Raw genomic sequence first — 23,535 nt, forward strand, 5'->3', positions numbered from 1 at the left:
GAAAATGACTTGCTTACATTCTGTTAAACAACCTCTATCTTACTTTAAAGACAGTAGGGTTATTTTGGTCAGAAATACCTCATTCTTCCAGTTTCTTTAATAAGTGCATGTTTTTGTTGTCCCTCCTCTAATGCTGTACTGAGATACATTAAAATGGAAAAAATATATCATTTTCGTGGTGAAAGTAGGCTTTTTTTCTGAAATCAGCAGAATTAATATCTCTGCAGTCGGGTGGAGTGGGACCGGTATCTCATCCCAGTGATACATCAGAGTTCTTAACTATCTGCTCTTACTTTGGAGCTTCTGCAGCTCACACATATTACGTAGCATTGATCATCTGTATTTTAAGATAGTTACTGAAAACTTTCCGCTATTTGAGCAGTATAGAGATTAGCATTTCTCATCTTATACTCACAGTTGGTACTATTTACTGTTTTAAACAGGCTTGCATGGTGTTTGCTCCTTTTTCTTCTCTCTTAGTAACACCTGCTGTTGAGTTGTTGTGTATTAAATACTAGAACTGTGTTTTATATCTAGATAGGTTTTATTTCGGAAGAACAGTGGGTTTTAATTTGCCCTTAACCAGTACGTGTTGACTTTTTGCCTTCTATATTGCATGCATAGGCATGGAAATTCTTCCCAAAAGTGAAGCTTCTGACTGGACCGCAGCCTCTGCCAAGAGCAGAAGTGATGAGACTAAAGAGAAGCCGAAGCAGAAATCTGCCGGGAAAGAGCAGAACGGCTTTCGGAAAAAGGACAAAGCCAAAAGGAGAGTTTGGAGTACTAAAAGAGAAACAGAAGACTCAGAGGACGACTCGGCTTCTGAAGACGGTGGTAGCTCCCTTGACGAGGACTACAGCAGTGGCAACGAAGTGATGGAGGATGGCTACAAAGCGAAAATCCTCAGCTTCCTGCAGGATGCTTCCCCGAGCGAACTGACTTTGATTCCCCAGTGTTCTCAGAAAAAGGCTCAGAAGATAATAGCGCTCCGGCCCTTTAACAGCTGGGAGGCTCTGGTAGGTCTGCATTCTTCTTTTCCTATCCCCAGCCTGCCTAGAGTCAAGGTGGCTTCAGCCTAGGGAGGCTTAGATGGGTGGCCTTATCCTGATTAGGCTAAAATGCTATGTTCCTCCTAAGCCAATAGCAATTCAAATAGTGTCATATGACCTGATTTTGAATGAATTAAGGGGTGATTTTCCTGGAAAACTCAAGCTGATTGGCTGACATTACTGCCACTCACTCTGTAGCATAGAAAGTTGGTTGATTTCACTGCAGAAGAAGAAATTAGAGCTTGCACTTGGGAAGGAGGTGTTTGTGAGCCTGTTCTGAGCTCTTGTAGCTGCAAACCCATGCAGGAGGCAAGAATGTGGCAGGACCTCTACTGCAGACACTTGAACAGCAGCAGCAGCTTCCAGGCTAGCTCCATGATTGAAGGTGCCAGCATGGATATTTTCACTTTCATACAAGAAACAGTCATCGTCTTTTTTATTTTGTCTTTTTTCTTTGATCTACTGTAGCCTAGCCTCTAGCATGGTTTTGCTAGCAGAGCAATGCAGCCATTTTTTAGTGGAGCACGCTGCTGTGTTTTTATTAATAAAAGGTAAAGCATCAGAAGGCTAAACCACAATGCACAACCGAAGGGAAAACGGTATCTCTTGGTAAGTAGATTATCTACTGTCACTGGGATGTTACTTTCAAATGTTTCCCATGGGTTGTTTGTTGCCTTCACATTTCATGCAGTTTCAGTTAACTGCAAGACATCAGACCTGATAAGAGCAACGTCCTGGTAAGAAATTTGAAGTGCATTGAGGCAGATTTTTTCGGTTTAATTTATTAGTGCTTTGGATCTTAAAGCAGTAACTGTGCATAGGCCCTCTTACAGAGTAATTGGTGTGTTTTTTCATCAGTATGTGTTCTGAAACCTCCCCCCGATGTATGCAAGAGCCGATTGTATTTTTTCAGAGCAGAATAGAACTTCGTCAATATGTGTAAAACAGTAACATTTATTATTCGGTGTGTGAAATGTTTTACCACAAAAAAGTGAGAAATACTAAACGCATTTTTAAGGAAAACAAAATTATCTTTGTATGTTGTGTTGCAAGGGGGGGAGACAAAAGGAGGATACTTGAAAAAAATACAAGGTGCAGGTATGCTGCAAAAGAAATCGTTTTGCCCCAAGCCTTTGGCTTCTCGCAGTACAGCTGTCATACGGCTATTCCTTTCTAAACTTGTTGGATTTTGCCTGAGCTTAATTCTTTGCAGAAATATTTGCTACAGGGCTGTTCTCCTTTTCTCTGTGTAAAATATTTAACAGAAAAAAAGCTGCATGGGCCTGTTTGCGTTCAAAATTTGTCTTTCATAAAGGTTGCTGCTGTCAGCAACCACATGTTTATGTAGTATTGTGAATACTTGCCCAGGGTAGGAGTAGTTTGCAGCAGATTTTAGCAGATGTTTCATATCAGTGTGGATTTAATTGTTTATAAAGATCCACTAGCTCACTGACCCAGTGTTTTTCCTACTAATTAATAACTGGTAGAATAATGGAGAGCGCTGATTCAGTTTCAGCATTAAAGAAATTGGCTTAGTTTTAAGGTCTCTTTTTACTGTAATGGTATCTTTTGTAGCACAATGTAAAGCACTAGAAGTTGTTACCGCTTGTTCATTATTAAAATTGAGGAAGATCTTAAGGCGCTCAGCCTGAGATTAAGGCTAAAGCCTACTTATTTGGAAACTGAACATCTTATTCCAGGAAAACGTAAATTAAATTGGCTTTTTTTATTCTAGACAAGCTTTTGAAGTTGGACTAAGATTTTTTTCAGATGGATTTAAACAAAGTTCAAGCTTGTGAAGTTACTAAGAACGCTCAAAAATACTTATTCTTTGGAGAAGGTATTTAAGACAGATGTTTAACTTGATCTAGTAACACTTAAAATACACAGAAAAAAAACTAACAAACATGGTTCTCAAAAAAATAAATGGAGAGAGCTGAAAATGTCCTTGCTAACAAGGATTAATTCCTTTGGCAATTTAGAAATGCTCATACTGTAGATAAACTACATTTTCCAGGAGGGTAGTTTTATCCAGTCTTCAGTGCTGGAGATAACTCACTGGGAGTGCCTCCTCTCAAACACTGACTTGCGTAAAGAGTGCTCGGGTATGTCCTTGAGGCTTTAGGTGTCTGTCTTCTCGTTCGGAGAAGTGACGCTTCTCTGTGTGAGGACCTGTGGCCTCTCTCCAGAATACATTGTGTGCGTAGGGAGAGTAGTAGGTAACAAAATAGTTTGGGATGTGCCCTCTGAGAGCGCACCTTTCCGAGTGCTCCTCGTATTCACAGCTTAAAATTGCACGTTGCTTTCTGAGGGCAGGTGTGGAAGGGTGGGCTCAGGTGCCTGTGATGCACAAGCAAGCCCCAGCGTGGAGCTGGGACAGAAGAGGAGGTGTGATGCCCAAATGGGAAATGCCGGAGCAGAAGTTCGTGAGGAGCAGCTCTCCCCTGCTGGGATTTGGGGATTATAGCACAAGGGAAGCAGATGGGGATGCAGGGGTAGGCAAACTAAAGGGTGGTTGGCAGAAGGCAGGGCTGTGAGGGCTAGGAGGAGAGGGAGGGAGGAGCACTGAGAACATGGCTGGCTGTGAAGGGCAAGGCAAAGACGAGGGTTCAGAGCAGACTGCAGGACAGGGTGAAGAGGAAAGTTCACCTTCTGTCTTGGTCTGATGTCATGTGTTGGGTAGCTTTTGTGCAAGGGGCCGGTGTTCAGCGATGTTCCTCTCTCACGATGCAGGCCTGCTCTGGACCAGCTTCATGCTCTACACCTCCTCGGGATAGACATGCGTTAGTAAACCAACAGCCGTTAGAGATACCTCCTCTCCTGTTGGGTCCTTTCCTACGTTGGCTTCCCACCTTCCTCTCCTGTTTGCTTTGGGGTCCTGGTGACACCTCACTGGCACACATTGTGAGCTGGCAGACAGCATGATTTCTTTCCTTGGTGGAAGCACTTCTGGGCACCCATCACCCTTCTTCACCCTCACTCCTCTAAAACAGTGCTTTCTTTTCCAGACTGTTGGAATTGGCCAGTGTTGGAAACGGCAGCTCTCAGCACCGTTTCCTCAGCAGACGACAGGCTGTAAACACGGTCGCGTAACGGCAGTACCTGCCTGTGTACAGTGCCTGCCAAGAAACAAGGGCAGAGCCAAGACTGGCTCCGGAAGGAGCCCAGCTGAGCTTTTGGGGTCTGGGGAGGTGTTCTGTTCCTTGGCCTGTTGTGAGTGCCCAATGCAATTTCACGCTGCCTCTGGTAAACGCAGGGGTATGAACTGGAGGGAGTTTAATGCTGTTTAGTTTCTTATTTTTAAGGTTTATAGTTGTTAACTGCTTGAATTTCCCTTTAGCATAGAAACATGTATCTGTATGAGATTTGCTGTATCCGTTCATTTCTCTCATTTGTGGTATTATTCTATCACAAAATAAGCCATCTCTTTGAGCATTTAAAGACTTTATGTGAATTAAACAATGTATATTGTTCTTAAAAATGATAAATTCTTAAGGAATACATACAAGTTGAACTGACACAAAATATTACACAGAAATTCTGACGTAGCATATATTTAGCTTATCACTTTTAGGGGAATGGGAGAACTGAGCAGTCAAAGATGGACTGACTTGTTCATCATATGCTGTGTACCGCAATAGTATATGAGCTAGGAGTTATAAACTCCAGGGAGGGTAGCTTTGTTTTTTTCATCATCTCTCATTTTGTTTGGCTGCACATGTACAAACTGCTACAAAAACCGAACCAGCAGGAAATCCAGAAGCACCTTGCACCAAGGCAAACTGAAGGGAAGCAGCAAACTCATCAGGATAGAAATGGGAGCTGCTTGAAGTGGAACTGGGGTTGGTTGATTGAGGTTGAGGCTGATTTTCATTCACCCTTAAGCAGTAAAGTGAAATCCTAAATCACCTTCAAGTGGTGCAAAGTAAACCGGAGCAGAGCACACCAGCGTGGCGGTTATGCACTGTGGGGCACTGCTGCAGCCCAGGATTCCAGTGGATTTTTCTTCAAAGCGTGCTGTGGAAGCTCATGGGTTCAGTTGTCCATGATGGTCTCACGTTTTTGGACCTCATTTGAACAAAATGAATTTGGGAGGATGACAGAACCTCTAGTAAACCAAAGGCCACCCGAGGATTTGCTTTGCGTTCTGCATGACAGGGTAACATCGTGTGTTTCACGTGTATACCAGTGGCTAAAGTTTTTCTTGTTGTAACTTGGAGATGAATGTTAATGTGCTGACACAAAACAATACAATTTCTGTTAATAACAGATGGCTTCGTTCTCCACGCCTTTATTTATAGATTACAGGATTTATATTCATGCCAACCAAAGCTTTAGGCATCAAAACAAATGTTGAAATTTTTTAATCACCTGTTAAAAATCACATTCTTTACATCTCTCTATTTCTAAATAGAGGTGTCTATTTAGAAAACTTCTTCGCAAGTGTTGACATGTGTGCCTTAGCCTGGTTTAACCTGTGAGTGTTGGTAAACTTCCTGGGTTTTGTTTAAAATGGAACAAAACCACAAACAAACCAACCCCCCCCAAAACTGTAATATCAGGCTGTCAGTAGAGGGCATCACTCCTCTGTTGTTTTTTTTTTTTGGAGTCAAAGCGTAGCCTGCTTGTACACTTCAGCTTAACAAAGCTTGCTTTTACTCTGCAATGTGGCAATATTGATCAGTTACTTAACACGTAATAGCTGGATCATTCTAGGAGGATATATGCCTGTGAAGTCTTGTGCTAAATTTTAACAGATCCCTGATTTAAAATTCAGAAAAATCTGTGTAGAAAGTACTTCTGTTTTAACAAAAGAATGGCAAATCCAAAGCATCTTGTATTCTTCAATTCTTTAAATCCATTAATAAAAAAGGAAGATGTCTGTTCTTTAAGGTGAAACACACGTAAATACACGTGAAAATACTATACTAGAAATGTGACCCCAGTTACTGCAGAAAAAAATTTATTAGAAGGTTTTACACTTTCTGCAGGTGGCCCTACATGGAATCCAGGAGAAGCTGAGGGGCCTGAAGGGCCTGTTTTGACACAATTTTGGGCTTCTTGGCTCTAAAACAGAGAATATTCATATCGTAGTGAAGATACGAAGTTTAGAGGAAGGAAGTATAAAGTAACTAGTGCGGACTTGAGGAAGCAAGTGGTAGAAGTAAGGCTTCTGTGTCAAAATTAATAATGCTTTATAGTTTAAAAGGAAAGAAATTAGGAAAATTTTAAGTTTTAATTAAAGACAGTGTCACGTGGTAGGTCTGTGGCTGGCACAAGGTTGTGAGAATGAGACTCCTGAGTAGCAATTCTCAACAAAGAGATCAAGAGCTCTTGGAGAACGCATGTGTTGATGATCGGATGTAGGAAGGATTGTGACAGGGAGCCATTATTTTAAAAAAATATGACTAAAAAATGATGCTAAATTAGATGCATCTTCTAGCAAGTCTGAGTGAAGCACCCTCTGCTCTTAGTAGTAGACTCAGAGTACAAAGCAGCGGAGGAAGTTAGCCTTGGTCAAGGTGGGAACACGTGTTTAGAGAAGATGAGGACATGGTGGCAGAGCAGTTACAGCGCTTAAAGATCTCTTCTCAGCCAAGGTAGGAGGGAATATCCTCTTGCGGGATAGGGAGCCACAGTGATACTGAACGTAGGCTGCAGAACATGGCTCAGCTGCAAGCTTTTGTTTCAAACACTGGTGTGCTTCAGGTTTGTAAACCAGGTGCGCTCAGGAGTGGTGGGCAGGCCTTCTGTTGGTTTGTGATTCTGGTATCTTGATTTGTCCTCTGCCAGCTTGTTTGCTATGCCATTTAGAAAATGTATTTGTGTGTTTTATCTTGTTTGTCCCTGTGTAAAATGAGGATAATACTGAATTGAAACGTGCACATGCAAAAAATGGAGAAACTGAATGGTGCTAAAACCTTGTCAGGATGATGGTAACTGCCCATGAAAATGTATTGGCAAGTGCTAATGACCTGGTAGATCTGTGTTAATTCTGTGTTTCATAAATTTCACAGGAGGTCGGGTTCATTGCAAGAAAAAAGAATTTAAGTGAGTCTTAGCTTGGTGAAGAAATTCTCCTCCAACCCTGTAATGTGAAGAACTGAAAAGAATGAACCAGTTCTTGCTGATCTTTTGGCCCTGTCAGTACTTGGTGACCACAAAAAAACTGATATAGTTTTGGGAAACTTCTTATCCCTTAAATCTTTATTTGTTTCCAGTCTGCCTAAGTCTGGTTTGAATGTGCCGTTTGTGGTAGGTAGAACTGGGACCCAGTAATGCTGAGCTCCAGACAGCCTCATGACAAAATCTTAATAGCCTTCTTCATAGGTTGGTTTGCCTTGATGCCTGCATTATGCTTACACCTTATATCTTTAGTATCTACTAGGGATTGCTTGAAAGGAGATGTAATAGATAATCAGTGCGCTTTTTTGGTTCCGTTTGTGATTTTGTCCTGTTAGTGGGCCTGGCCTTCAAAGCTTGCTTTGCGCTGTATGTTGCCTCCGCTTGAGGATTTAAAGTGTTTAAAGCTCCTATATTTTACATTAGAAACCCTTCAGAGAAATTGTCTCTTTTATTCTAAGATATGTTTTACAGTGCGAGGAACTGTACTGATGACCTTCATTGTGGATTCACACAGTTTTGCAGTGGGCCAAGCGTGGAAGGAATATTTGAAGTTTTGAGAGGAGATCAGGATGCTGTTTCTGTCTGCTACTTGAATTACTTGCTGCCTGCAGCAGCTGTGGATTTTCACTGTAGCACCTTTGTGTTCATAGTTTTTCTTTTTTTTTTTTACTATTTTGCAGTTTACAAAAATGACTAAGACTACTGGTTTGTCAGAAGACATAGTGTGGAACTGCAAGATACTGCTGAAGGAGAGGGATGTGGTTCTAAAACTCATGAATAAATGTGAAGACATTTCAAATAAACTGACAAAACAAGTAACCAGGATTACTGAAGATGGAGGATGTGGATGGAACATAGAACAACCCTCCATTCTGAATCAGAGGTATCCTTCCCTTTTTTTATACTTACCAGGGTGGTGGATAATAAGGTATACTTGAAGACTGGGATTTTCAAAACTGTCGTCTCTGAAAGTAGAGTGGCAGACGTTTGACACTTAGCAGCTGTCAGTGAGCTAGATAGTGATGTGCAACACTTGAGGGAATCCAAGAAATGTATCAGGAAAGCTGAGGAGGAGGGTAAGAACATAAAAGCAGTAACAGTGCTCAATACCTTGTTTTACTTGCTGCAGTTTTTGATAAATATAGAAGCCAACCTTGAGTGATGGGATCGTGAGTTGTGAACTTACTTCAAACAAAAGGCCAAACAAAACTGTGTCTGTAATGAGGGGCCTTATATTTCAAAGATGTCAAATTGAAATGAATCTGAGCAAACTTGCAAAGTTTATCAGCTGGACTGAAGACCTTGGTCAGGAAGTTCAGATGTACAAAATGATCTGGAACTCTGTATCCAGCAGCAGGGGCACCGGGGATGTGTTGGGGGGAAGGTTTTATTTCAGTGAGGTAAATTGGTAAGGATCCCCAAATGGATATTGGGAATTAAGAGAGCGCTTATGAGGAATGGAAGTGGGTATGGTGGGGGGCATCATCCTAAGGGTTAGGAAGCATAGGGGTGAAGTGGGAGTGGCCGGAGTAGCAACTTAGACTTGGAGGCTGTTAGTGGTAAATAGCAAAAGGATTTTCAGCTGTGTCAAAATAAAACCTGAGAGGAAGAGGGGACTGTTTGGAGGGAGCTTACCAGTAATGTTTCTTCTTTGGCAAAAAGTGCTGAACTAGGTGACTTGCTGTTGAGTGTGTTTTGTGGGTTGTGTGTGTTTGGTTTTTTGTTTGATGCCGACACCACCAGTAATTGTACAACAGAGCAGAAAACTTAGTGATGCAGCTGCTAAATGCCGCTTAATTTTTTGGGGTATTTTAAAAATTAGCAGTTGCATAACTGCTTTTAACTGGTTGTGGATCACTGATTTTAGAAGAAAGGTATTTATTGTAACGTTCATTTTGATCATTTAAGAGGTATGAAAATTCAGAAAACTACTTAGAAAGTTCAGAAATGCTCTTTGGTATTCGGGTGACTGATTAAATTATGTCTTTTTCACTACCCGAGGAGATGTGGAGTGCATTAAAATATAGGCAAAGTTAAACTTACACTTAGGTTAAGCACAGAATGGTAAAGTTGTGTTTCATAGAGAAACAAATAAAAGATGGTAACATGTTAAGTTTGATTTCTTAACAGTTTGGAACTCAAGCCATATCAGAAGATTGGTTTGAACTGGTTAGCACTGCTGCATAAACATGGATTGAATGGCATCTTGGCTGATGAAATGGTAAGTGTGAAACCGATTATTTAAGAGTCGTTAAAAGTTTTGCAAAAATGACTTTGTTAAATTCTTTCATTTCCCAGAAACCCCAAGCAGATTATAAGTAATTTGCTTTAGCTAATATAACTTAAATTGCAACAGTTTCTCCAAACGTTTAGAAGCTGCTGAGCTCTTACTTTCAATTTGAAAGTCAAAGGTAGCCTAAGATTCATGGATAATGATAATTAGAAGTCACATGGTGTCTTTTGATGCAATGGAAACAGTTTCTACCACAACAGATTATCCTTAAACCATTCATTTTAATACCTCCTTAGCCATAGATATAATTCATTCTACTTGTCCAGTATTTAGTTGTAGTGAGCTCCTATCTTCTACACTTCTCCATCAGTTTCAAAACAGGTAGTTAACAACACAGAGAAAACTAAGTGGGTAGAAACCTTTTCTGCTTCTCCAGCATTTCAACCATCTCTTGTCATTACGTTCCCCAGAAGTTTTGCAATAAGAGAGAAAAGCTTATGGGTTTGAGGTTTTGTTTGGTGCTGACACCACCAGTAACTATACAACAGAACAAACGTAGTGATGCAGCTGCTAAATGTGTTGTCAGTTGCTTTTAATCCTGGTGGTTCTTCATCTTGTGACGAACCATGAGTGAATGGATGGGTTTTCTTCACTAAGACTTAGGCAGTGTTTCTCAACTTACGTATGCTTTGTATTCGTAAGAGCTACCTTAAGTGCATATTTTGTGGTAGGTAAGATAAATTTTTAAATCCATGATACAGAAGACAAGAAAGTGAGTATTGGCGGAAACATAGGCTTATCTTAAAGAAATCTGATTTCCATATTAAATTCCACTTCAGAAATAGCTGGAACATCCTTTGTACAACTGGCTCAAATGGAAAGAAACAGTTAGTTTCTAAGTAAACCTTTGCCTGCAGCACTGTTTCAGGAACGTAGATTTTTGAAGGTTTGAGGGATGAACTAGAACTAAAATGAAAAATTTCATAAATGGAAAAGATGAATCCCTGATGCTCAAATATTGAGCTGAAAAGATAATTGAGTTTGACTGCAATTGTACTTTAGAAGGAATTGTCTTCTGTAAAACAATGCGGTTAAACACAACAATTTTTCTATGCAGATTTGTAATCTTCAGTTAACATTGACTACACAGTAATTGTCTTACGAGTACAAAACACTATTATGTTCTACAGATTGTAAATTTTGTTTAAATGGATTTGTTTTCTCTTAGGGCTTAGGAAAAACGATTCAAGCTATTGCATTTCTGGCTTATCTCTACCAAGAGGGCAATAGGGGACCTCATTTGATAGTTGTTCCAGCTTCAACCTTAGGTAAGGTACCAGCTTTAAAATTATTTGTTTGTTACAAAAAAAAAATCATGGACAGACTGTGAAACAAAGATAATTTTGTGAAAGAAAACTTAATTTTCTCATGATGACATTCAGCTCCTTAAGTAATTTGAATTGGAATGCAAATCAACTGAAGGCATGCTCGTTCTGAATTAATTAGACCTAACATGGAATTTTTTTTAATATGCTCTGTATGCTTCACAAAAAATAAGCTGCTTGTTACCATTTGAACTTGTTTAGCAAAGTAGTCTTTTTACTTACTGAATATTGGCTGAAATTCCTAGTCTTCAGGCTGTGCTTAGGGTTAGGTTTCATGGCATTTGAGACATTCAATGTCCTTTTTCCTCTTAGCTGCACAGAATCTGTCAAAGCACATCAAAATACTAAAACGATGAGGCTGCCTGTCTTTTAGTTGTGTGTTTTGATTGTTTAATAACCTCAGTCAAAAGGAGGAAGAATGTGGTAGAATAAAATATATCAGAGAAGCTGATGTTTGAGCAGAAACTAGTTCTCTGTGAAGTTAAATTCGGTTTTATTGAATGATTACAGAAAGGAGAAAGTGGAGAGTTTAATTTAGAAAGAAAATGCTGCTTTTCATGTAAAATACTTATTTGGGCTTAAAAAATTTCTCTTAACACATCAGAAAAGCTTCCGGTTGTTTAACATCAGTTTGAAATTGCCATTTTCAGTGTGCTTTTAAAATCCACTAGAACCCATTTTTTCAAATAACTCTTAAAAATGCATGTTGCTTAAAACCTGAAGCGTACCTAAAGGTGTAAACGAAGGTGCTTTTGTGAAGTGAATCGTAGAGGGTCCTGAACTGTAATGGCAGGTTAGTCCAAGCCAACCAGCACGGGGATGCCTGGGAAGTGCGGTCTACCTGCAGCTTTCCTGATGCTTTTTCAAAGGCATCTCCTCAGCCCTGATCTGGGTCAGGCCCGGGTCAAGTGGCATTTACCAGAGACCCCCTTGTGCTGTGGTTGGGGGTCAGCATTTGTGTTGGCTGGCAAGCAGCTTCCCCTTGGGCATGGTAGCATCGCTGGTGGCCGCTCTGCTGGCTGCACACCTGGAGCTGGGTTGAGTTGTCAGGATTCCTTGCCAAATCCCAGAGGCACTGTCTCTCCTGATGGAACACTTCTGGATGCAAGTACCGACAAATGAAGTGATTTGCTTTCTGAGGAATTCACTGTCTAGGGAAGAAAGTGGGCTGAAAAGTTAAGCATTGTATTATTTTACATGGTGGTTACAGAGTGTACAGGTTCTGTTTCTGTAGGAGTTTAAAGTGCAAGCTGGTTAAGCAAGAGTTCCTTAAAGCCCACTTATGTGTTGTTTAATTTCCTTAAACATTATCAGTTTTCCAGCATTTAGACAGAAAGTCTCTTAACCTTCAGGAGAATTTAAAGGGATTTGCTTTAAAATCAGATGTTTGGTTTAATGCTGAGGTGTGTCTCAAGTTATGTAAAACATAATACAATATAAATGACTTGGGTTTTATTTTAACGATGTCTTACAGATAACTGGATAAGAGAAGTTCATCTGTGGTGTCCTGAACTGAACGTCCTTTTCTACTATGGTGAGGAGTGTAATTTAGAAATGAACCCAATAATACAGTTGCTTGCATGGTCAGCCTAAGACAAGATAAATTGCTCATGGGAGCATTGTTTTAAGACAGTTGTTTCAATACACATTTATCGCTGACACTTTTTCTGTGTACTGTCTTAAATTATATATATAAGCAATTGTGCTCATTGTTTGCTTTGTCCTTTTATAGGATCCCAAGAAGATCGGAAACATCTCAGGCTGGACATAAATAATAAAGTTGTTGATTTCAATGTGATTGTGACTACGTAAGTACAGTAATGAAATAACAAGTGAGATTCGGTTAGCTCCTGCTGACCTCTAGTGGTACAACAAAACAAACTTTGGATTTTGATGTAGTGGGAAGGGAACTTAATTTTGTTTTCGGGTAGTGGTTAACCAGAATTTTATTAATGCTATAGAAGATATTATGTAATAGATACTTTAGATACTATTTATCTACTAAATAATAAATACTAATGGATATGTATTACTTTGTAATAGATTTGCACAGCTTTTTGGAAAGTCTTATGAAGAGCACTGGCTCATCAAGTAAACTCTAATTATTTGCCAGTAATAAACTGTGTTATGGTTGGTTCTAGGCAGTTTGACATAGTGCCTCTCACGCATTCTGTCCATAGCTCTTAACAATTTTAGGGAGTTCAATATGATTGTGATAGCAGTATATTCATGTTAAATTTGCATTTAATGTGTCTTTTATGATCTCTTTCTCTGATAGATACAACTGTGCAATTAGCAGCTCAGATGATCGAGGACTGTTTCGCAGATTGAAGCTTAACTATGCAATTTTTGATGAAGGTCATATGCTCAAGAACATGAGCTCTGTACGCTACCAGCACCTTATGACAATTAATGTAAGAGGCTTAGTTGTTGGTGGTTTAGGGGGGCAACTCCTTTATTTTTTTTTTCTGTTTTATAGTTATGGGCTGAGGGAAAATGGAGTATTAACTGTAAAGTTCACATACACACAGTGTTCCAGAAACTACAGTATGCAAGTGGATATAAGTATTGGTGTGGTCTTAGAGGTGGATCCTGCATTCTGAACTGTTCCAGGGAGACAAGCTCCCAAAGAAATGTAATAAATTTCCTATAGCGTCATTGTGATGATGCTATGATTACATTGATGGTAGTAGTTCCGTTTCAGTATTAAGCAATATTCCAGTTTTATCCCATAGTAGTAAAGATTGTAAAAATGCTATTCTGTTGACTTGTGCTGAAACATGCTAGTTTTTAAGGACCTACTCTGATAAGACTGTGCAAGAAAAGCTAGCTTTAAAATAGTTTTTCTTGTAGCTTGTGGCCTGATTTAGCAGCATTTTGAAAAAAAGAAAATTTGAGTACAGCTCTTTCTCTAATCATTATGATTTAGCACCGTAGTATTGGTACAGTAATAATATACTTATGATCACTTACTACAACTTATTTTTCAAGATCATATTTCCATCAAAAGCATTTTTAAGAAGGTGATCTTTAAGGAGTTAAACTATGGCTTGTACTTGAATTCAAAACTGGTGCGTAAGTACTGTATGATATTAGAAAAAATACGATATGGGAGCAACAATCGGCACATTAATTTAAAAAAACAAAAAAACCAACAAACAAGAAAAACCGTAATACAGCCAGGAAGGCTTTTCTTACATCTGGATTAGGATTCTTGAATAGTCTTAAATTAATATGTGCTTAGTTCCCCACAGAGCTGTAAACCATTTTGTTGACTTAAACAGGAAATTATTCCCTGAGATCTAAATGTATTTTAAGTTTAAATAGTTACAATTGAAACCAAGCTCATTTTCTCAGTTCTCCATAGCTGTGTTGTTTCTGCCAATATAATTTTTAACCTGTTTGACTAATGTTTCTCACTGCTCTTTTCCACTTCGGACAAATAGGCAAAGAATCGCTTACTGCTAACGGGGACTCCGGTTCAAAATAATCTGTTGGAATTGATGTCCCTCTTGAATTTTGTCATGCCACATATGTTCAGCAGTAGCACAAGTGAAATCCGAAGGATGTTCTCTTCAAAAACAGTAAGTATTATATTTTCTTTTTTTGAAAATAACATTTTTTTGCTAGAACACTGCTGTTGCTGCATAACTTCTGTTTTATATTGGTATCTTATGGAAACAGGTAATGTGATTATGAAAATCTAGAAAATGAAACAATGAGATAAACCATTTAAAGTAAAACCGCGTCGTAACAGGATATCTCAGAATACTAATGGTCCTGTTAGATCTGTCTGTTCTGGCTGGGTTTTTCATTGAGTTAGAACAGTTAAGGTAGTTCTGCTACAGCTGAAAACTTCACACTGTAATTGAATTCTTGCAATGTTTTCCTTAGAAGAGTGCTGAAGAACAAAGCATATATGAAAAGGAGAGGATTGCACATGCAAAGCAGATAATAAAACCATTCATCTTGAGAAGAGTAAAAGATGAGGTAATGTTTTATCTCTAAAATAATAGTTTCATATTATCAAAAAGCCTGATAATTTTTGAGACTAACAGTAGAATTTAATGCCAATTTTTGTCAGTGCTAGTTTTACCTGTCTATCTAGCAAGAAACTTGAGCTATCTTTCATCTTTCAGGAGTTTGCAAGTAAAAATGTGATCTGCAGCTTTGTGTTTTGATGCTCACTATTTGCTGACTATTTACGTTTGGGAGTTTTAGTTAGGAAAGATCACCGAAAGATTATTTGGTGCCCTGCTAAGTGATGAGAAGTGAGAAATCCTCCACATGAACCAGAAAAATATTTGTGACTTCATAGTAATGACGTTTTATTTTAACTGAAAGGATTAAGGCAGTGAATGTGCATGTGTATATTTGTGCATATGGATGACTAGAAATGTGTGGTTTAAGTTATTTTGCTATCATCAAAATGTTTCTTTTTCATTCTAAAATCCAAAACCTATTTAAATTCTGCTGTTTAGAATTGCATATATAAAAGAAAGGGAAAACTTAATAGTGATCTGAAAAATGTTTCTGTGCACTTGCATACTTAGTAGTCATTGGCTTGAAGGGGGTATCTCGGATTAGCATAAGTGTAGGTTCCGGGTATTGCATGTATTATTATTTCGTGCAGTTTTGGAGAATGAATAGAGTAGCTTAAAAGCAGGCTTGTAAGATAGTACAGAATTACTGACTGTTTACTACAGTACAGTTTTTACTTCGTATGTTTTTATTTTGTCAGGTCCTTAAACAACTACCTCCCAAAAAAGATCTTACTGAACTATGTGCCATGTCTGAGAAACAGGAACAACTATACTGTGATCTCTTAAACAAGCTCAAGAAAACTATTAACAGTAATGGTATGTGAGGGTCTTGTTTCTTTTTGCTGGATTTTTTTCATGCCCAGACATACATCGAATGACTCTACAAAGCCCTTGCTTTGTAGAAATGTCTAACACTCATAAACCTTACTATGAAGTTTTCCTAAGTTTAGGTAATAGGTGAAATGTCAAATTCAATCCTTATAAATAAAGTTCTCCTGAGACATAAAGATGCCTCAGATAGGCATCTATGCACTACTTCTGAATATATGTTATTTCTTTGTTTACAGAGAAAAACTCTGATATGGGAAATGTAATGATGCAGCTTAGAAAAATGGCTAATCACCCTCTCTTGCACCGTCAGTATTACACAACTGACAAGCTCAGGACAATGTCCATGCTTATGCTCAAGGTAAGGTGATGAGGTTTGGAAGCAATCCTTAATTTCTCAGAATTTTTAATGCAACTTAAATAGATTATTATTTTTTTTATTGTCAGTCCTCTGGTCAAAAGTGTGTCTTTGCAAAACTTAATTCATTGTTGCTGCTTTTTATTTCTCTGCATCTATCCAGTGCTCTAATCTAGCTCTGTTTGTGTTTAACACTGATTTTTTTTAATTTTTTTTAATTTTTTTTGCATCAGATATTAGAATGGAGAGAACAGTTGTGGGACTGCAGTCATCTCATTTTCGTTAGCTCCCCCTTAACACCTCTTCCCTCAACCCCAAAATTTAAAACCAAAGTACTTAGGCAAAAAAATAGTGGTGGGCACTTGAGTTTACTAGTATTTCCTGAGCAGCAAGAAATCTAGGTTGTACGGAGCTGAAATAGGGTAGGCATAAGTATTGAACTGTTGAGGTTTTGGGTTTTTTTTTTTTTGTAATTTGGCTGGGGTTAATGCCTGTGGAGTTTGGGGAAAACTGTTGCTTCTTTCTAAAGTACATTAAAAAAAAAAATTCTGAATGTGCAGCAGGTGCTCTAAAAAAGTTGCAGCTGGCTTTGAATATCTGCAGCTTTGTTTTGAAATAAAGTCAGTCGAGGTTGGGGGGGAAGGGAAGAAGTCACCCATTGGTTTATGAAGGATTTTTGTCCCTTTTTTATTCCTACTCATACCATCGTACTCTCCAGATGTGGCTTTTCTTTTCCTCTTTCTTCCAGGCATGACATCCCTCTACCCACCCTACATCTTGGGCTGGGCTTCCCATGTCTTCTACCATCTATCCAAGGATTGGACCTCCCTTTTAGGGAATGTGTCTTCAGGGGAAGAGGTCTGATACAGGGGTAAAAGGTTGTAGGGCTTGATGGGAACTAGGTAATTGCTATGGAGGTTGAGCATATACTTCTTAGTTTTTGGTAGTACAAGTTCTTGTAAAAAGCTAAATTGCAAAGTAATGATCCTCTATGATAAACCTGGGGTTGCAGAGTTCATCTTTTGTTGCTTGCATGAGCCATGCTCTGGCATTTGTCCATGTCTAGTTGTGCTACTTTGTTCTTTCAGAAATTTTGGATGTTATTGTGTGGTGGTTTTGTTTTTTTCCTGTCTGTCTGGCAAGATTGTGTATTGCATTATTTTCCTTCGTTTTTGCTAACAGGAACCCACACATTGTGATGCTAACCCTGACCTTATCTTTGAAGATATGACAGTAATGACAGATTTTGAGCTGCATTTGCTTTGTAAGCAATATTATCACGTCAGTGACTTCAAGTTAGACATGGATCAGATCTTGGATTCTGGAAAGTTTAGAGCACTGGAACGCATTCTCTCTGACCTTAAAGAGAAGGTTGGTACTACAGACGGCTGAAACATCTTGTCCTGTCCATCTAAAGGGTGTCTGTAAATAACCGGTTAAATTAACATCTGCTAGCTGTATATGCAACCCAGTTGCTTTTCTGTGGAGTACTACAATGTGATTTAGTGCGTATGCAGTATTGCAAAGCAATACTTACAGCTTTTAATGTGCAGTCTTGCCTACACACGTCACTTTAGAGACAGCTGAAATAAGTTTTCCCATTTTTCCAAGTTTCAGAATATCCAATCCGAGTTAACACGATTTTCTCAATGTATGGAGGGCTAGTATCATTTTCACAGCTCATGAACTTTGACCTTCTTTTGGCAGTTGAATAAGACCGTATTACATTAGAATAATCATGTATGTGTTAAGCCGGTGTAAAGGTAAGAAGAGGTCACTGCTTTGAGTCATAGATTCAAACTGGCTTATTTTACAAATAAGCACGTACCATAATACTTCAGAGTATCCTGAATTTGCACAAGCGTGTGCTGTGCATCTGTTTGATTATTTCAGACAGAGTCCTACTGCTCTGTGTGATATGGAAAATAGCCTAAATTTAAGTTTTTAGTGAAAATATTTTTGTTGATGTTTATACATGGAGTAGATCTGTCATTTATGCATTTGACATGTGATTTCTACATTGCTTGAGTCAATGTAGTACAAAGTAACTGAAAAATTATTGCAATGACAAAAGGTGGGTTAATGCAGCAGAAATACGGGATATGACATCTTCACTGAAAGTCAGTCCTGACTTGATGAATTTCAGCTTAGTCTTCAGTTGGGAGAATAGAGACTCAGTCAAAGTAAAATTATTTGCACCAATAAAGTAGTTGTGTAGTTTGTTATCTGTAACTAACTGACATGTTTTAAAACTCTTTTGTTTCGTTTTGTCATTTCCAGGGTGACAGAGTTGTGTTGTTTAGCCAGTTTACTATGATGCTGGATATCTTGGAAGTTTTCCTAAAGCATTGGCAACATAGATATATTAGGTTGGATGGAAAAACACAGATCTCTGATCGGTATGTGACTTTTTCGCTGAAGTTGAGAGAGGAAAAAATGGATGCGTGCATGGGGTGGGGAGGTGACTTACAACCCTTACCTTTGTTTTCCAATGTATAGAATTCTGTGGTCACTGGGCATTGACTATAGAAGGGGTTTAATGTTGGATTTCAGATTGCCTTAGTAAGGATGAGGCTGAAAGGTGAGTTTTGGATGGTTGGGTTACAGTCTTAGCAATTGAAATGGAAAACTCTTTGTTTTCAGCAGTTCATGGTGTGTTTGATTTGCTTGTGTGTCAGCATGCCATAACAAAAGCTCACGTGTAGATATTCCTTGGAAGTATAGTATATCTATGTTACAATAGGCAGATAAGCCCCTTTGTTTTTCTAGGACAAACCATTTACTCTGTCCTTCACAGCTGAAAATGTTGCAATGCTTTTCTTGTATTTGAGCTGTGCTGATTTTTCTGCTGTTTCCTGTTTAATGATTTTTTTTTTTTAGATGCTCTTTCCTTCGTTTCAAAAAACTGTCATTCTTACTGTGGTGTTACTTCCCACCTAGAGCTGAATTCTGTTACTTCCCTTGTATGTGCAATTAGTACAGAAGACAGTCATGAAGCTAAATTCTTCCTTCCCCTTCCTGCCCTCCCCCCCCCCCAGTTTGTTTCATGTACTTCAGTCTTCCCTTGTCCTCCAACTTGCTCTTTGTATTTCATGATCATCCAAAATCTTTTTCTAAGCCTCTTCTCATTCTTTGCTATCAATCTCTCACTCTGAGTATGTTTCTCTGGTCACTGCTGAGGACTGTTGACTAACTTCTGTACTTCTGAGCTCCTTTGCAATGCCACTGTCCTTCCTCTCAAAAGATCATCATCCTAAATTCTGTATTCAACTCTGGAGCCAGTTTTCTCCAAGGCCTAATGCGTGTTTTCTTGTGTTCTGCAGGATACATCTAATAGATCAGTTCAATACAGATATGGGTATATTTGTATTCCTCCTGTCAACCAAAGCTGGTGGCTTGGGAATTAATCTGACCTCAGCAAATGTTGTTATTCTTCATGACATTGATTGCAACCCATACAATGATAAGCAAGCAGAAGACCGGTGCCATAGAGTAGGTCAGACAAGGTAAGGCTTTTTAATTCTAATGCTTGGCCTTGGAGGCAAGCTGTCAAAGGAGACTAAAAGGATAGTATTTTATGATTAAAAATTCCATTTTAAGCAGAGAGTTGCCTAAGTCAGCTCTGGGTTGTGTGGGAGCTCGGTAATTGTAATTGTCTTAGCATGTGTTGCTGCCAGAACAAACCTTATTTACATTCTCCTCCTTTCTCCAGTTCTCTATAACTCTCAAATTCTCTATAATTCTCAAATTTCTGGTACTGGGAACTATTTCAAGGCAGATCTGAAGTCTTTGGGACTGTGTGGCAAAGCTGTTTGTTCTCTTCAGGAGACTTCTAAGCTCTAAAGTGCCACCTGATAGTAAAGAGTGAAACCATGGACTGTTTCAGAGTCCTCCATCTGAATAAGCAAACGTGAGCAATAGAATATGTTTAATAACTGATATTTCAACTGTAGTATGGGATGAGGAGGAATTCCAGTTGTTTCTACTAACAGAGATTTTTCTGACCATTCAGACTTTGCGGTGGCTGGGACTGCAGGAGAAAACAAGTTTTCTGGCAGTACAGAGTACAGTTAATCCAGATAAAAAACCTAGAAGCTCTTTGTGTTGCCCTTTTGTTCATTTCCTCCTCCTTGTTTTAAACCACTGCCAGCTGAGCAGAGGCATAGCATCCTTCCCTTTTGCACTAATCCAAAGAAACTATAAAAATGGACTTATCCTATTTTGTGGGTTTCAGAGAAGTAAAAGTCATAAAGCTAATCAGTAAGGGGACTATTGAAGAATCCATGCTCAAAATCAGCCAGCAGAAATTGAAGTTAGAACAAGATATGACTGCAGCGGATTCAGGTAAGGCTCTTGCACATAATGGTGTTCACTTAAGTGAATTAAGGGTGCTGCAATATCTTGTTCTGAAAAATAAAAAAGGTTCTTGATGCAGAAAAAACTGGGGGTTTTTATGTTAAATAAACTAGAAGGATGTGTTTGTGCTGATTATTGTTCGGTTTGACAGGAAGTGCCTTCTGAGTCTGACCCACAAATCAATGACAGACTCCTACAAGTAGAGAATTTTGTACAGTTTTGGGGATCTAGACTTTTGTCTGTTTATGTAAAATATTTTGAATAGTACTAACATTTGTTTTTATTCCTTAGGAGAAGAAGGAACCATTCCAGCAGATATAGCCACACTATTAAAAGCTTCGTTAGGTCTCTAAAGTGTAAATATGTTGTTGAATTCAAGAAAGAAAGGTGATGTTGTGCCCCAAGGACTCTTACATTACTGATGACCATGAGTTTTATGAACATTTATAACTTTTTGTAGTTTCTTTATTGTATTCCTCATGGTATTGAAAATTTTTAACACCTTTAGCATTCTTTTGGTGCTTAAAAACATAAATGGCCCAAATGTGCCAGCATGGGATGCTCAATAAACATTATTTTACAGATCACTTTTCAAAATGGGGACCTAAGTAGTAATTGTTTTAACAGATCTGCTACTGCTTAAGATTTGTCAGTATTTTTGTAATTATTTCTACCTCCAAATATATATATATAAACTGTCTGTTTCACTGGATTACGCGTGTAGATTTTTTTATATGTGCCTTATTTGACAATTCTCGAGTCTGTTTCTGCTTGTTTTGGTTCATTTGATGTACTGTACTGGTTTTGTATCAACTTGTTCAAATAAAATTCCATACATTAACAACATGGGGGTTTTTTGTGGTTATTTGGGGGGGTGTATGTGTGTGATAACTCGTATGTTAGAAATCAAATAGGCAGCTTTCAAACTAGCTGAAATGTTCCATTTGAACTGACTTGGCTTTATCCAGCAGTAGTTAATTGCTAATGTTTCATTATACTGTAATCATAGTTGTGTTAGAATATTGATTATAAAAACAGAATTCCTGCCAAATGGAACTTTCCACCCAGGTTGCAACGTTTTTGTCAGTCCTTGGTGTAGATCTGCGCTTTGCCAATGAAGTGCCCTAAACACAAATCTTACGTCTTGCTCCCTTCTTGAAGTTTCACTGAATTTTGCATTCATCTCAGTGAAATGAAGAGCTTCAGTGGGATCAATGATGAGGTGTGCCTCCACCTGAAGTTTATAATCTGCTGGCAAGGATGTGATTTGAGGAGGTAGGAGAGGAGGATGTCCATTTCCCTGTACAGAGGAAAAGACTGAAATTTGGTCTTTTGAACTCGGAGTAGTTAAGATTCAGACTGCTGCTTTTTTAGAAGGTGGGGGAAGGCGAAGCTCTTATTGCCCCTGCTCTCTGTTAAAGCCTCAGCTGCTGTATGCTTTGTGCAGAGCTCAGCGAATCTGTACCAGGCTGAATCTCTGAGGATTGCGTCCTAGAATTCACTCTGGTTTGCAATATGGGGTTGATAGTTAGTTACCACTTTTCTGTATGTGGTTATCGTGATCAGAAGACACTTGTTGCATCTTTTGAAGGAACTTAAAACAGTTTTATGTGAAGAGTAGGGAAGAGGAGCTGTGGTCCATGGTTGCTCAGTATTTCAGCCTGTCTTCAGATACTGCCAGTGATTAGTCAGTGAGGTGATCTATGAGTTGGGCATCTGGTTTTTTTGGTTTGGTTATCGTTGTGGCTTATTTTTTCCAACTGTGCATGATTTCTGCAAATACAACATGGATGGAAAACGAAAGATTTTAAAGTGTTTTCAAAGTTTGAACTAAACTTTACTGGCTTTTACTAGAAATCTTCTGTGGCTGTGCTGCATGTTCCAAAATGCACAGCTGAAACGGGGTGAAGAAGTACTTTATTATATGGGAAGGGAGAAGGGTAAGAATCAGTTTGTCCACTGTGCTTCTTCAATTCTACTTGTTTTGTTGGACTAAATAGTGGGATTTAACAGACAACCACAAGTATTTAATTCTGCAGTTAATTAGGTTGGTTGTTTCTGTTGAGCATGATCCTAGCCCAACTCTTATCCCATTGCATTTGCATGATCTTACCTTTTTGCTTCAAATGTGAAATGAAACAAAATGCCTGCCCTATAGGGTGGTCTGTGTGGTGTTTCGGTTTGGGGTGTGTGTGTAATCAGTTAATGTAGTCTGTTTGAGCAGTGGTGACTCATTAAACTATCCCATCCCTAGACCCCTGGGGTCAATATCCGTCTTTAAGTGCTATGAAGCTTATAGGTGTTTCTGCCTTTTTTGTTTATCGTAACTGTTTCCACTTTCTTTAGTTGGGGGTCTTATGTATAGTCACCATCCTTAAGAGATATTTGAAAGCCATCTGGACACAGTCCTGGGCAGCTGGCTGTAGGTGGCCCTGCTTGAGCGGGGGGTTTGGTCCAGATGACCTCCAGAGGTCCCTTCAACCTCAACCATTCTGTGATTCTGTGTCTCTGGTTGGGAAAGATGTGCAGGGGAAAAAAAATACAACTGTCTGAAGTCTGTTGCTGAAGCGGAGAGGAGAGTGGAAGCTGAAGAAGGAAATAATCTGTAAAGAGCTAGAACAAAGCATGCAAGGAATTTCAAAGCAGATGGAGGTACCGCATTGGAATGAGCAAAAGATTGGGCCTTGCTTTCAGTTCTGCCAATACCTGGTTTGTCTCTGAACTGTTAGTGGTTGGCTGGTGTCACTCATGCGATTCAATGAAATAATACTTATGGTGGGAGGGAAAAGCAAGTGTGAAGGGCAATACTTTCCCACCAGTGGCCATTTTCAGTCCAGAGGATTGCCTAAGTTCGTTGTGGTTTATCTGCTTACACCACACAGTGGAGTCCTCTTGCAAGCACTTGTCTCCCCTTGAGTTTGTGTAAACCGCGTGCATCTACAACTGTCCGCATGGCAGGATTTCCACCTACCTGTTTGCCCCAGTGCCAGAAGAACAAACTGTTCATTCATTTGTTCTAAATCTGGTTTCCACCCCTGCTGCCACCGCCCCCCAGTTTGTGTCTCCTACTTGCTGGAAGAGATACTGAGCTGCTGAATGTTTTTGCAGCTGGTGTGCTTATGGAGAGCTGGTGCTGCCCTGGGCACCAGCTCAGCTG

The 23,535-nt window shown here is 39.1% G+C and overlaps 1 protein-coding gene across 1 annotated transcript in view; it reads left to right on the forward strand.

Annotated features, from left to right (window-relative positions):
* Nucleotides 1–21,142, forward strand: part of SMARCAD1 (SWI/SNF-related, matrix-associated actin-dependent regulator of chromatin, subfamily a, containing DEAD/H box 1) — a 44,483-nt gene extending 23,341 nt beyond the window's left edge. Inside the window, exons 8-23 of the mRNA XM_059817459.1 lie at nt 625–1,016; nt 7,856–8,058; nt 9,306–9,396; nt 10,637–10,736; nt 12,268–12,327; nt 12,526–12,601; nt 13,072–13,207; nt 14,240–14,377; nt 14,688–14,783; nt 15,535–15,652; nt 15,904–16,025; nt 17,205–17,393; nt 18,303–18,421; nt 19,346–19,528; nt 20,257–20,366; nt 20,670–21,142. Coding sequence (XP_059673442.1) covers nt 625–1,016; nt 7,856–8,058; nt 9,306–9,396; nt 10,637–10,736; nt 12,268–12,327; nt 12,526–12,601; nt 13,072–13,207; nt 14,240–14,377; nt 14,688–14,783; nt 15,535–15,652; nt 15,904–16,025; nt 17,205–17,393; nt 18,303–18,421; nt 19,346–19,528; nt 20,257–20,366; nt 20,670–20,731 — 2,195 coding nt within the window. The 3' untranslated portion in view covers nt 20,732–21,142. The remainder of the gene's footprint in view (nt 1–624; nt 1,017–7,855; nt 8,059–9,305; nt 9,397–10,636; nt 10,737–12,267; nt 12,328–12,525; nt 12,602–13,071; nt 13,208–14,239; nt 14,378–14,687; nt 14,784–15,534; nt 15,653–15,903; nt 16,026–17,204; nt 17,394–18,302; nt 18,422–19,345; nt 19,529–20,256; nt 20,367–20,669) is intronic.
* The last annotated feature ends 2,393 nt before the right edge of the window (nt 21,143–23,535 follow it).

Source organism: Gavia stellata, chromosome 5 (genome assembly GCF_030936135.1).
Source record: "Gavia stellata isolate bGavSte3 chromosome 5, bGavSte3.hap2, whole genome shotgun sequence".
NCBI lineage: Eukaryota > Metazoa > Chordata > Aves > Gaviiformes > Gaviidae > Gavia > Gavia stellata.